This window comes from Bufo bufo, chromosome 6 (assembly GCF_905171765.1).
Source record: "Bufo bufo chromosome 6, aBufBuf1.1, whole genome shotgun sequence".
Taxonomy (NCBI): Eukaryota; Metazoa; Chordata; class Amphibia; order Anura; family Bufonidae; genus Bufo; species Bufo bufo.
Window position 1 is genome coordinate 209272076 of NC_053394.1, and position 12906 is coordinate 209284981.

General features: G+C 44.0%; 1 protein-coding gene across 1 annotated transcript in view; it reads left to right on the forward strand.

The window, feature by feature from the left end:
• Nucleotides 1-627: 627 nt before the first annotated feature.
• Nucleotides 628-12906, forward strand: part of LRMDA (leucine rich melanocyte differentiation associated) — a 1445047-nt gene continuing 1432768 nt past the window's right edge. Inside the window, exon 1 of the mRNA XM_040436084.1 lies at nucleotides 628-758. Coding sequence (XP_040292018.1) covers nucleotides 720-758 — 39 coding nt within the window. The 5' untranslated portion in view covers nucleotides 628-719. The remainder of the gene's footprint in view (nucleotides 759-12906) is intronic.

Below are 12906 nucleotides of genomic sequence, written 5' to 3' on the forward strand. Positions count from 1 at the left end.
CCAATCAATGATTTGAAACGTTATCACATTGGAGCGCAGGTCCTGGCCCCGGTGCCATCAAATGGATGAGATGATTTTTTTTCCCTTAACACAAGTGGGCGGAGGAAGTTAAAGGGGTTATCCAAGATCTATAATGCCCCCCCCCCCCCATATGCCCAGGCCCATCTAAGAAGTTGTACTTACCTTGCTGCCCAGCACCCGCGTCACTTCTCATACCAGCACAGCCGCCGCCACATCTCCCCGTTGGCACCGGCAGGGGCACTAAATTACTGGCTTGGCTGGTGAGTTACTGGCCAGGTGGCAACTCTAGTGATCGGCGAACCCTTTACGCCAACAGATAATCGCTAACAAGCGCCCATAAGCACCTTCATTGGCGATAATCTGACCTGATCATGGGGAAGGGCCCTTTACATGAGAGCCTCTAATGGAAGTGTGAACAGAGCCTTACCCTTAGTTCATCCTTCATGTTCCATCTACTCTTTTCTAGCCATGGCACGGCCCATGCCTGCTTCGCACTTTATAGTGGCAATAAAGTTACCACAGTCACGTGTTCATTTTACAAGCCAGAACGGCCCATTCACAAAACTGCGCCACGTGACCCGGCAGTGAGTGCAGCGCTCGCAAACCCTCAGAGTCAGCTGACCGTCTTGTGCATTAGTTGAAGACGTGCACTCACATCCCGGAACCTGGTTTACACAGGGCTGCAGGGAGAAGGCACAATGGCTGGCGACGGTGCGGAGATGGTGACTGGCACACAGGTGAGGGCAGCTGGACATGTGACGTCACGGGAGGGGGAGGTGTTCAGGTCACCTGGAAAGCGGCGTCACTTGTTAGCGGAGAAGTTCGAAGTTTTTGGCGCTAAAACCTAAATAAACCTTTCTAGTGTGAGTGCTGGGAGCAGGACAGTAGTGTCCTCATGCCTGCCAGGACTTGCTTCCTCTTTCACTGCTCATGCTTGCCTAGTCAGCATTTACTAGAGTGGTATTGATTAGTATGGCATACACTCCGGATAGGCCATACATGCTAAATGGGTGCATGTCCCACCCCTGGGATGTTAAAGTAGCCATAGAGGTGTGCCACATGTGTGGTGGCCAGGACTACATGGCTGCATAACTGTGTGATGAGGGAAATGCATTGTATTGGCGCACACAGCATGCGGCTATATATACAAGGAGCACTGTGTGTGGTGTATTAGATTTCTATTAAAATATCACATGATCTAGCTGGTCAGATGAATACCGTAAAAAAATTAAATAAAAATGGTGCCAAAATAGCCATTTTTGTGTCCTTTCCTTAAAAAATGTAGCAAGTGATCAAAAAGTACTATGTACCCCAAAATGGTACCAATGAAAATGTCACCTTGTCCCACAAACAACAAGCCCCTGCACAAAACGATTGGCAAAAAAAAAAAAAAAAAAGTCTCCGAAAATACAGACAAAATAAAGCTTTTATTTTGTAAGATTGCAAAAAAGAAAAAAGACATATATAAGTATCGGCGTGTCCATAATGACCCGCTGCATAAAATATCACAGAATCTACCCTGTCGATATGAACACTGTTAAAAAAAAATAATAGCGAGTGATCAAAAAGTACTATGTACCCCAAAATGGTACAAATGAAAAAGTAACCTCATCCCACAAAAAATGAGACCCCACACAAGACAGTCAGCAGAAAAAGAAAAAAATATGGGTCTCAGGCACTTTTTTTTAAAGGAAATCTGTCACCTGGTTTGACCATGTTAAGCTCTCACCATTGCCATGTTTAATAAAATACCTTATCTCCTGCAGTGGTTTTCTTTCTTATATTCATGCTTTCATTTTGCTAAAAAAGCGATCTTTGTATTAGGCCGAATGGACACAACAGTGTTCCGCAGCCGAGAGCGGTCCGCGGTATGCCGGGCTGGATTCCTGCTCTGAACAGCCCGGCATACCACGGACCGCTCTCGGCCGCCGAACACGGTCGTGTGCATTAGGCCTTATGCAAATGAACCCTAAAAGTGCCCAGAGGGGCGTTATTCTTCACCCTCTGAGCCCAGTAACACCCCCCTGCAGTGCCTAGACCTCCTTTATTTAGAGCCCAAGCACGCCTCCTCGTTATGCAATATCGTCCTACTGCCTGCGCCTTTGCGATCCAACCGCTCCTGAGGGCAACAGCGATAAGAAGACGTAACTGGGCTCGGCACATGCCCAGTGACACTTTTGAGGCTGTTACCCTCAGGAGCTGTTGGATCAAGATTCCAGGTGCGTGGCTTGAATGAATTAGCTGACGTAGCAGAGGGGGCGGCGCTGTTAAACTAGGGTGTGGGACGATACTGCATAACGAGGAGGCGTGCTTGGGCTCTAAATGAAGGTGGTCTAGGCAATGCAGGGGGGCGTTACTGGGCTCAGAGGTGAAGAATAACGCCCCTCTGGGCACTTTCAAGATTAATTTGCATAATACAAAGATCGCTTTTTTAGCAAAATGAAAGCATGAATATAAGAAAGAAAACCACTGCAGGAGATAAGGTATTTTATTAAAGAGGACCTTTCACCTGTATAAACTATGGTAACTGAGTATGCTGCCATGTAGAGCGGCGCCCGGGGATCTCACTGCACTTACTATTATCCCCGGGCGCCGCTCCGTTCTCCCGTTATAGGCTCCGGTACCTTTGCTTCTTAAGTTATAGTAGGCGGGTCTTCCCTTGTCCTGTGGGCGTCTCCTTCTCCTAGGCTGCAGCGCTGGCCAATCGCAGCGCACAGCTCACAGCCTGGGAGAAAAAAACCTCCCAGGCTGTGAGCTGTGCGCTGCGATTGGCCAGCGCTGCAGCCTAGGAGAAGGAGACGCCCACAGGACAAGGGAAGACCCGCCTACTATAACTTAAGAAGCAAAGGTACCGGAGCCTATAACGGGAGAACGGAGCGGCGCCCGGGGATAATAGTAAGTGCAGTGAGATCCCCGGGCGCCGCTCTACATGGCAGCATACTCAGTTACCATAGTTTATACAGGTGAAAGGTCCTCTTTAAACATGGCAATGGTGAGAGCTTAACATGGTCAAACCAGGTGACAGATTTCCTTTTAATGCTCTGTGTAAAAGTGGTCAAATGTGAAAAAAAAAAACTGTGTAAAATTGGTATTTCTGTAATTGTACTAACCAGCAGAATAAGACTACATTCACATGACCATATGTATTTTGTGATCCGCAAAAAATACGGATGACGTCCGTATGGCATCTGTTTTTTTGCGGATCCATTGTTACAATGCCTATCCTTATCGGCAAAACGGACAAGAATAGGACATGTTCTATTTTTTTTTTTTTTGCAGGGCAACGGAACGGACATACAGATGCGGATAGCACACGGTGTGCTGTCCGCATTTTTTGCAGACCCATTGAAATGAATGGGCCTGCATCCTATCTGGAAAAAAAATGGAACGGACACAGAAACAAAATACGTTCCTGTGCATGAGACCTAAAGATAACATGTCATTTTTTCCCGCTCGGTGTTCGCCACAATAACAAAAATCTAAATGCAATGATACAATTGCCGCCTTTTCTTTATCCTGCAAAATATAAGCCCTCGCACAGCTCCATTAAGAGAAAAATAAAATGTATGGTGTCAGAAAATGGCTGTTCTGAAACCAAGAGTCTGTTCAATAGCAACATGGCGCCCATAAACTAAATCAAAATTAGCGCTGCAAAAGTCGAAAGGTGATATTTCCTTTCTGAACCCTGAATGTAACCAAACAGCCTATATCTAGACATATCAGTCTATGTCCTCATTTATGGCATTTCTATACGCAGCAGTACACACTCCATTTATTATTCCACCCCAGAGCCTCTACGGTTGTGGTGTAAATCATCACATTGAGCCTCAAATCCGCATGGTGCTCTTTCACTCCCGAGTTATACGGTATGGACAGGCAAAAGAATAGGGGCACATCTGGGGTGTTTATAAAACCAGGAAGTATTGCATAATAATAAAAGGGCTGACTTTTCAGACTGGCATACACTGGGCACAACATATTGGGCACTAAAGTGGCATATCTTGAAAATTTTCCCTTTGCACCATTTGCTGGGAATACATTTTTGCAAATCACCTGTAGGGTCAAAATGCTCACTACATCACTTGGCACATTCTCTAAGGGGTGTGGTTTCTAAAATTGGTTAACTTTTTTGGGGATTCTTTTTTTATTTAACCTCTGAGCCTCTGCAGTTGTCGGTCAGTGCTGTATAAATCACCAAACTAGGCCTCAAATGCACATAGTGCACTGCGGTGTGCCCATACAGAAGTTTACGACCTCATATGGGGTGTTGTCGTATTCCGGAGAAAATGGGTAACAAATTGTTGGGTTCTTGTTCTCCTGTAATCTCCTTAAAATGGAAAATCTGGGCCTAAAGCAATATAAAATTTTCACAGCCAGATGTTTCCAAATTCTGTGCAAGGCCTGTTGGGTCAAAGTGCCCACTCCTTGAAAAATTCATGGGAGGGGGGGGGGGGGGTGTAGTTTTAAAACTTGGGTCACATTTTGAGGGTTTCTACTGCAGGGAAATGTGACAAGGCATCAGAAAACTATTCCAGCAAAATCTGCCCTACATATGGCTCTCCTCCCCTTTTGAGTCCTGCCGTGTGCCCATACAGCAGTTTACCACCACATATGTGATTTTCCCATATTCAGTAGAAAGTGTGTAACAAATTGTAGGCTCCTTTTTCCATGGTACCCCTTGTGAAAATGAAAAATCTTGGGCTAAAGCAATATTTTATCAGAAAAAATGAAATGTTTTATTTTCAGACTCAAATGTTTCAAAATTCTATAAAATGCTTGTGGGGTAAAAGCACTACACCTTTCAATAAATTCCTTGAGGGTGTCTTTTTCAAAATGGGGTCACTTTTTGGGGTTTTTACTCTATGGTGAATTTGGTGAGTGCCACAAATTTATTGCTTTCTATTTTTTCACAAGTTGTATGATTCTGTCAAAGTGCAGAGCACCACCTATAGTATTCACATGCCCATGCTGACAAACTTCTGTCTACCCTAGAAATAGCAGCAGTGCCGACACCAGAACTTTGTTTTCTTTTGTGGACACATGTCAGGGATTAGAAGGGAAGGAGGGCCATATAGTTTTTTAGAGGACAGATTTCGGAATGGTTTTTGGCTGCCATCTCACTTTAAAAGATGCCCTGAGGTACCCCTAGAGTGAAAACCCCCCAAAAGTGACCCCATTTGGAAAATGACACCCCTCAAGGACACCCCTCCCTATGACAGGGAGCTACGATCAGCTCCTGAGGGGTTAATCGACGCTGATCGCAGCTCCCTGTCATAGAGGTCGGGTGCCGGCTATGTGAGTCTGCTACGGCACCAGCCTCCTGTATTTGTATTAAAGGGCTTCTGTCAGCCCACTAAACGTTTTTTTTTTTTTTGTTTACTAATAATCCCTACACTGCGATTTAAGCATACATAAGTTAAATAATCATTTCTGTTCAGTAGAATTTGCTAAAAAGCGATTTTTAAAATATGCAAATTACCTTGCTATCAGCAAGTAGGGCGGCTACTTGCTGGTAGCAGCCGCATCCTCCGACCCTAATGACGCCCCCTCCGCATTGTGATTGACAGGGCCAGGGAACGGAATCGTTCTCTGCTGGCCCTGCCTGTTAGCATTCAAAATCTGGCGCCTGCGCCGCGGCCGTACCTATCTTCAATCTGCGTAGGCGCACTGAGAGACGGCCACTCGCTCGGCCGCTCCATCCTCAATGCGCCTGCGCCGATGACGTCACATCTACACCCGGCGCAGGCGCATTGAGGAGAGAGCGGCCGCCTCTCAGTGCGCCTGCGCAGATTGAAGATGCGTACAGCCGCAGCGCAGGCGCCAGATTTTGAATGCTAACAGGCAGGGCCAGCAGAGAACGATTCCGTTCCCTGGCCCTGTCAATCACAATGCGGAGGGGGCGTCATTAGGGTCGGAGGATGCGGCTGCTACCAGCAAGTAGCCGCCCTACTTGCTGGTAGCAAGGTAATTTGCATATTTAAAAAATCGCTTTTTAGCAAATTCTACTGAACAGAAATGATTATTTAACTTATGCATAAATCGCAGTGTAGGGATTATTAGTAAACAAAAAAAAAAACGGTTTAGTGGGCTGACAGAATCCCTTTAAACGTTAGTTAACTTCATTGGTGGTGCAGTGCACCCACCCCGCAACCAACCCAGTATTAAATCATTGGTGGCAGTGGCCACAGGGTACCCTCCCCCCCCTCTTCATTGGTGGTGCAGTGGCAGTTCCGATCGGAGCCCCAGCAGTGTAATGGTGGGGCTCCGCTTGGTTACCATGGTAGCCAGGACGCTACTGAAGCCCCGGCTGCCATGGTAAGCTCCCTGTTGCTGTGTGCACAAAGCACAGGGCAGCAGGGAGAGTGTAAAGTCCTATTCACCCTAATAGATCTCTATAAGGCCTCATGCACACGGCTGTTCCGTGCATTGGGGACCGCAATTTGCACGTCCGTGCGGCGGCCGCGATGGATCGAGACCCATTCAACTCGAATGGGTCTGTGATCTGTCTGCACCGCCAAAAAATAAAACATGTTCTATTTTTTTGCGGTGTGGTGGCACGGACAGAAACACCACAGAAGCACTCTGCAGTGCTTCCGTGGGGTTCAGTGCCTTGGTTCCACACTGCAGCTTCGGATTGCACTTGAATGGGTCCGTGTCCGTGATGCAGGGAGCACACGGCCGGTGCCCGCGTATTACGGTGACTGCCGGGCAACGGCCGTGTACATGAGGCCTTAGGGTGAATAGAACAAGGGATTAAAAGATCCCAGGTTCTAGCCCCTAAAGGGCTAATAGTTATTAAATAAAAAGTAATAAAAAAAAGTAAAAAAAAACCACACCAAAATATTAAGTATAAAACACCCCCTTCCCCAATTTTACATATAAAACGGAATTAGCCTTACTGGTAATTCCCTTTTTACGAAACCTCCATGACGGCACCTTGCAATGAGATTATCCTCCTCCTCCTTCCAGGCAGGGACAGGAAGCTTCAAAAAGGGCCCACCTCCTTGCCATCCTCAGTGTCTTCTGGACTAACAGGCCCTAAATTTCAACATTCATACTACATAACTTCCATTCTTTAACTTAGAACAAAAGTCAACTAGCTATATATATTAAACTTCATATATATAACTACCGAAACGTATTATTGTATTACATGATACGTTTTTTTCTTGTGTGTGTGTGTATATGTGTATATGTGTATATATATATATATATATATATATATATATATATATATACTTTTATTTTTTTTGGGTGGGATATATAAGCGGTGCCGTCATGGAGGTTTCGTGAAAAGGGAACTACCGGTAAGACCAATTCAGATTTTGCCCTCACCTCCATGATGGCACCTTTAAAATGAGAGCTACCAGATAAAAACTTAGGGTGGGACTACTGCCTGAAGAACCTTTCTCCCATATGAGAGGTCCATCTTAGCATCAATATTCACCCTGTAGTGTTTGACAAAAGTATGGCGATTGGACCAGGTTGCAGCTTTGCATATTTGATCTAGCGAGGTGGATGCCTTTTCCGCCCAGGATGTTGATACTGCCCTGGTAGAATGTGATTTTAAAGGGAACCTGTCACCGGGATTTGGGGTATAGAGCTGAGGACATGGGTTTCTAGATGGCCGCTAGCACATCCGCAATACCCAGTCCCCATAGCTCTGTGTGCTTTTATTGTGTAAAAAAATAACTGATTTGATACATATGCAAATTAACATAAGAGTCATATCTTACTTGTGTGACCAGAGAAGAGTCATATATTCAAGCTCTAATTCATCTCAGGGCAATTTGCATATGTATCAAATCGGTTTTTATACACAATAAAAGCACACAGAGCTATGGGGACTGGGTATTGTGGATGTGCTAGCGGCCATCTAGCAACCCATGTCCTCAGCTCTATACACAAAATCCCGGTGACAGGTTCCCTTTAAACCAGGGGGAGATTCCTTTCCCATTACTCTGTAGGCTTCCTAAATGGCAGATTTTAAATCAACGCACAATGCTTGCTTTAGAAGCATTTAAACCTTTCCTGCCCCCTAGGAACAAAGCGGTTATTGGATTTCCTCCAAGTTTTAGACTCAGATAAATATTTCAAGAAACATCTTTTTACGTCCAAAGTGTGGAAAGTTCTTTCCATTTCAGACTTTCACAAAATGAGGGAAAGATAACTCCCTGCGTCCTGTGAAAGTCGGAGACTACTTTGGGAGAAAAGAAGTTATCAAATCGCAAGATAATTCTGTCATCTCTAACAGTTAAGAAGGGTTCTTTAACAGAAAAAGCTTGTATTTCATTAACCCTGCGAGCTGAGGTAATTGCGACAAGAAATACCGTCTTGAGGGTCAAGTGCTTAATGTTCACCATCACCAAGGGTTCAAATGGGGGATTAGTGAGCCCTGAAAGAACTAGAATCAAATCCCATGGGGTGACTAGAGGTTTTATTCTGGGTCTAAGGCCTCATGCACACGACCGTGCCGTTTTTTTTTTACGGTCCGCAAACCGTGTTTCCTTCCGCAATTTGCGGAACGGAACGGGCGCTGGCAATATAAATGCCTATTCTTGTCCGCGAAGCGCGTACAAGAATAGGACATGTTATATTTTTTTAGCGGAGCTGCGGAAAGGAGCCACGGATGCGGACAGCACACGGAGTGCTGTCCGCATCTTTTGCGGCCCCATTGAAGTGAATGGGTCCGCATCCGAGCCGCCAAAACGGCGGCTCGGATGCGGACCCAAACAACGGTCGTGTGCATGAGGCCTAAGTCTGTCAGCACCTTTCATGAATCGTATGATCCATGGGATAGAGGCTAACTTTTCGTCTAACAAAGCACTCAAGGCTGAAATTTGCGGGTGCACTCTGAGGGTGCTGGGTTTTAATCCCTTGTTAAATCCTTCTTGTAAAAAATATAGAATTGATGGAATGTTGCCCACTGTAACTGAAGGATTTTGAGAACACCAAGAAATCTATTTTTTCCAGATTTTTTGGTATATCCTATTAGTCACTCTTTTCTTCCTGGCTAGCATGGTATTGACTACAGCGTCGGATAGGCCCTTGGATTTTAAAATTAGCCTTTCAGGATCCAGGCTGACAGGTGTAAACTTACTGCTTTGGGATGGAATATCGGGCCTTGTGTTAGAAGATCCTCGGACCACGGTAGAACCCAGGGTTCCTCCTTGGTCATTCTTGACAGAAGTGGATACCATGATTTCCTCGGCCAGTTTGGTACTAACAGGATTACTTTCACTCTTTCCTCTCTTATCTTCTTCAGGACTCTTGGAATTAGAGGCAGTGGTGGGAAGCAATAAGCTAAATGAAAACTCCACTGGAACGCAAGAGCGTCTGTTCCCGCACTCTTTTTGTCCATTGGATCCAGCGAGAAGTAAACTGGCAACTTAGCGTTGTTTTTTTTTTTTTTGCCAGTAAATCTATTTGTGGAGTACCCCATCTTTTGACAAGAGAGTCAAATATTCCCTTTTTTAGACTCCACTCCCATGGATCCAATTGTTTGCGACTTAGATAATCCGCCCTGGCATTTTGTGTCCCTTTTAGATAGACTGCTGATAGAGAGATGACATTCTTTTCCGCCCAGAAGAAAATTCTGCTGGTTAGGGAGTGTAAGATTTTGCTTTTTGTTCCCCCCTGATGGTTTAAGTATGCCACTACTGTTTTGTTGTCTGATCTGATCTGTAGGTTGTAACCCTTCAACTTTGCAGAGAAATATGATAGAGCTTGCCAAACCGCTCGTAGCTCCTGGTAGTTTGAAGAATGTCTCCTCTGGACTTGAGACCATTCCCCTTGGGCTGACATACTTTGCAGATGAGCCCCCCAATCCCCAACCCCAGAGGCTGGCGTCCGTAGTGAGAATTAACTGATTCCTCACAACCCAAGGTACTCTTATTTTTAAGTTGTGCTCCCCCCCCCACCATTTTAGGGATAATAAAATATCCTCTGGGATTAGAATCAGCTTGTCTAATGATTCCTGAGTTCGATCCTAATTTTGTAACGTGTTTTGTAACGTGTTTTGTAATATGAAGGGGTCGGGAATGTAATTGAGCCCATTTCACTGCTGGGATGCATGATGTTAGTGAACCGATGAGGGTCATAGTTTGATGGATAGTATGGGATTTTTTCCCCCTGAAAACTCTTATTTGTGATTGAATCTTTTGTATCTTGTCCTCCGGCAAAAAACATATCTGATTAACTGAATCCAACAGTATGCCCAGGAACACTATCTTTTGCGTAGGAAGAATCTGGGATTTCTCCCAATTTATGATCCATCCCAGGTACCTCAATCTGTCTCTGGTTTTCAAAAGATTGTTTTTTAGGACTATTTTGGTATCGCCCACTATTAAAAGATTATCTAAATATGGTATTATTAAGAAGTTTTCTTTTCTCAGAGGCATTAATGTTTCCAACATAATTTTTATGAAAAGTCTGTTATATCGGAAGAGCCTGAAATTGGAAGTGTTTTAGCTGGCCCTGAATCAACACCACTGTTCTTAAGTATTGTTAGGAATCTTGGTGAATGGGTATATGGACATATGAGTCTTTTAGATCTATTGACGCTAAAAATACACCTTCCTGTAGAACATTGAGCGTGGATTTGACCGATTCCATTTTGAACCTTTCATATTTTATTGACTTGTTTAAAGGGATTCTGTCACCTCTTTTTACCCTATAGAGATGCGGACATGCACGGCTAGATCGCCGCTAGCATGTCCGCAATATACCTGTCCCATATCTCTGAGTGGTTTTATTGAGTGTAAAATAAGATTTTTTATATATATGTAAATCAGCCTGTTAAGGAGCCCAAGGGGCTGTATTAACCATCTGGAGCCCAGCCACACCCCCCTGTGAAGGAGCCCAGCACCGCCTGTATCTACGAATCTCCTCCTTGCTCACGAAGTCAGATCACCGTAATCTCGGGATGTGTGAGCTCGCGCATGCGCAGTGCCGGAATAGTGTTCCTTCCCTGTGCTGGCATCAGCCTCGGGAGGAACTGTGCGCGAGCTCGCGCACCGCGAGATTACGGTGATCTGACTTCAGCCCTTTTTGAAGCTTCCTGTCCCTGCCTGGAAGGAGGAGGAGGATAATCTCTTGTAAGGTGTCGTCATGGAGGTGAGGGGAAAACAATAAATAAATAAACATATTAGGTATCGCCACGTTCGAAAAGTCCAAACTATTAAAATATAAAAAAATATCTTCTATGCGGTGAACGCTGTTACGGAATTTTTTTTTTAATAAAAGCTGCGCGATTCGCCATTTTTTAGTCACCTTGTCCCCCCCAAAAATATGATAGGACTGTTCGATTATGTGCCGTACGTTCCATAAAATGCGGAATGCACACAGCTTTTTTGGTGCTTTTTTCGCATGGTATCGAGTATCGCAATACTTTTTTATGGTATTGAAATAGAATCAAAATTTTGGTATCTTGACAACCCTATATAGGGTATTGTTGTGTTCACGAGAAAATGCTTAGCAAAATGTGGGGTGCAAATGTTACCATTTGTGAAAATGAAAAATGGGGACTTATGCATCATTAGGATTTCTTTTATGGGAATTTTTTTTCCATTTTCACAGCCAAGTGTTTCTAAATTCTATGAAATGCCTATGGAGTCAAAGCTGTCAGTACATCCCTCAATAAATTTATTGAAAGGAGTAGTTTCCAAAATGGTGTCGCTTATAAGGGGTTGCCACTGTAGGGCTGTCTTAGTGTCCCTTCAAATGTGACATGCTTCTTTCCTTCTGAGCCCTGACGTGTGCCTATTCCGCATTTTACTAACACATATGGTGTGTTTCTGTAAACTGCAGAATCAGGATAATAAATATTGAGGTTTGCTGTTAACCCTTGCTGCTGTACAGGAAAAATTGAGTTAAAATTTAAAATCTGCAAAAAAAGTGAAATTTTTTAATTTCATTTCCATTTTCCTTTAATTGTCGTGAAATATGTAAAGGATTAACAAAATTTATAAAATCAGTTTTGCATAAGAGGACCTGTCAACTCTTCTGACTTGTCTGTATTAGTAAATAAGGTGTAACTATAAACTAGATTTTGCGTATATATGTGAAAAATATGTTTAACTGCCTGAATACACGCTTAAAAGAATTTTTATTAGTCATATATTAAAAATCGTGGCGAACTTGCCACATATTGAATTTGTCAGGCTAAGCCTGGATGGGTGGCTCACTCCACAATTGTATGGGTATAGCCACTCAATCCACGCCTATAATACGTGCAAAACTGGAATATCAGTGTGGTTTGCTTTTTATGCGTCTCCTGATATATTCCCAGATGCACTACCAATTGCTCACTAAATGTGCTGGATATACTTGTGGTTTATCAAGGGCACCAGCTATGAACATTAGTAGCAGCTACAATCAATAAGCCGCAACAATGTAATACAGGTAGTGAGTATGGACCGATAGTAGATGGGATAGATGAACTGGGGGTGAGAGCTTTATGTTTGAGCTCTACTTACAACCCAGCTAGTCTTAGTCTCTATTATCCCATCACTATCTTACAAAAGGACCGTCTCTGCCTATTCATGCGTCTGCTCGACGCGTTTCTATGTTACTGTATAACTAGTAACATGTCCTCAGGAGCAGAGTAGCAGTGGCATAGGTGCAGTTTCTTTAATCTCTGATAACAGTGCAAGTTATCAGAGATTAAAGAAACTGCACCTATGCCACTGCTACTCTGCTCCTGAGGGCACGTATTATAGGCGTGGATTGAGTGGCTATACCCATACAATTGTGGAGTGAGACACCCATCCAGGCTTAGCCTGACAAATTCAATATGTGGCAAGTTCGCCACGATTTTTAATATATGACTAATAAAAATTCTTTTAAGTGTGTATTCAGGCAGTTAAATGTATTAGTAAATACCTG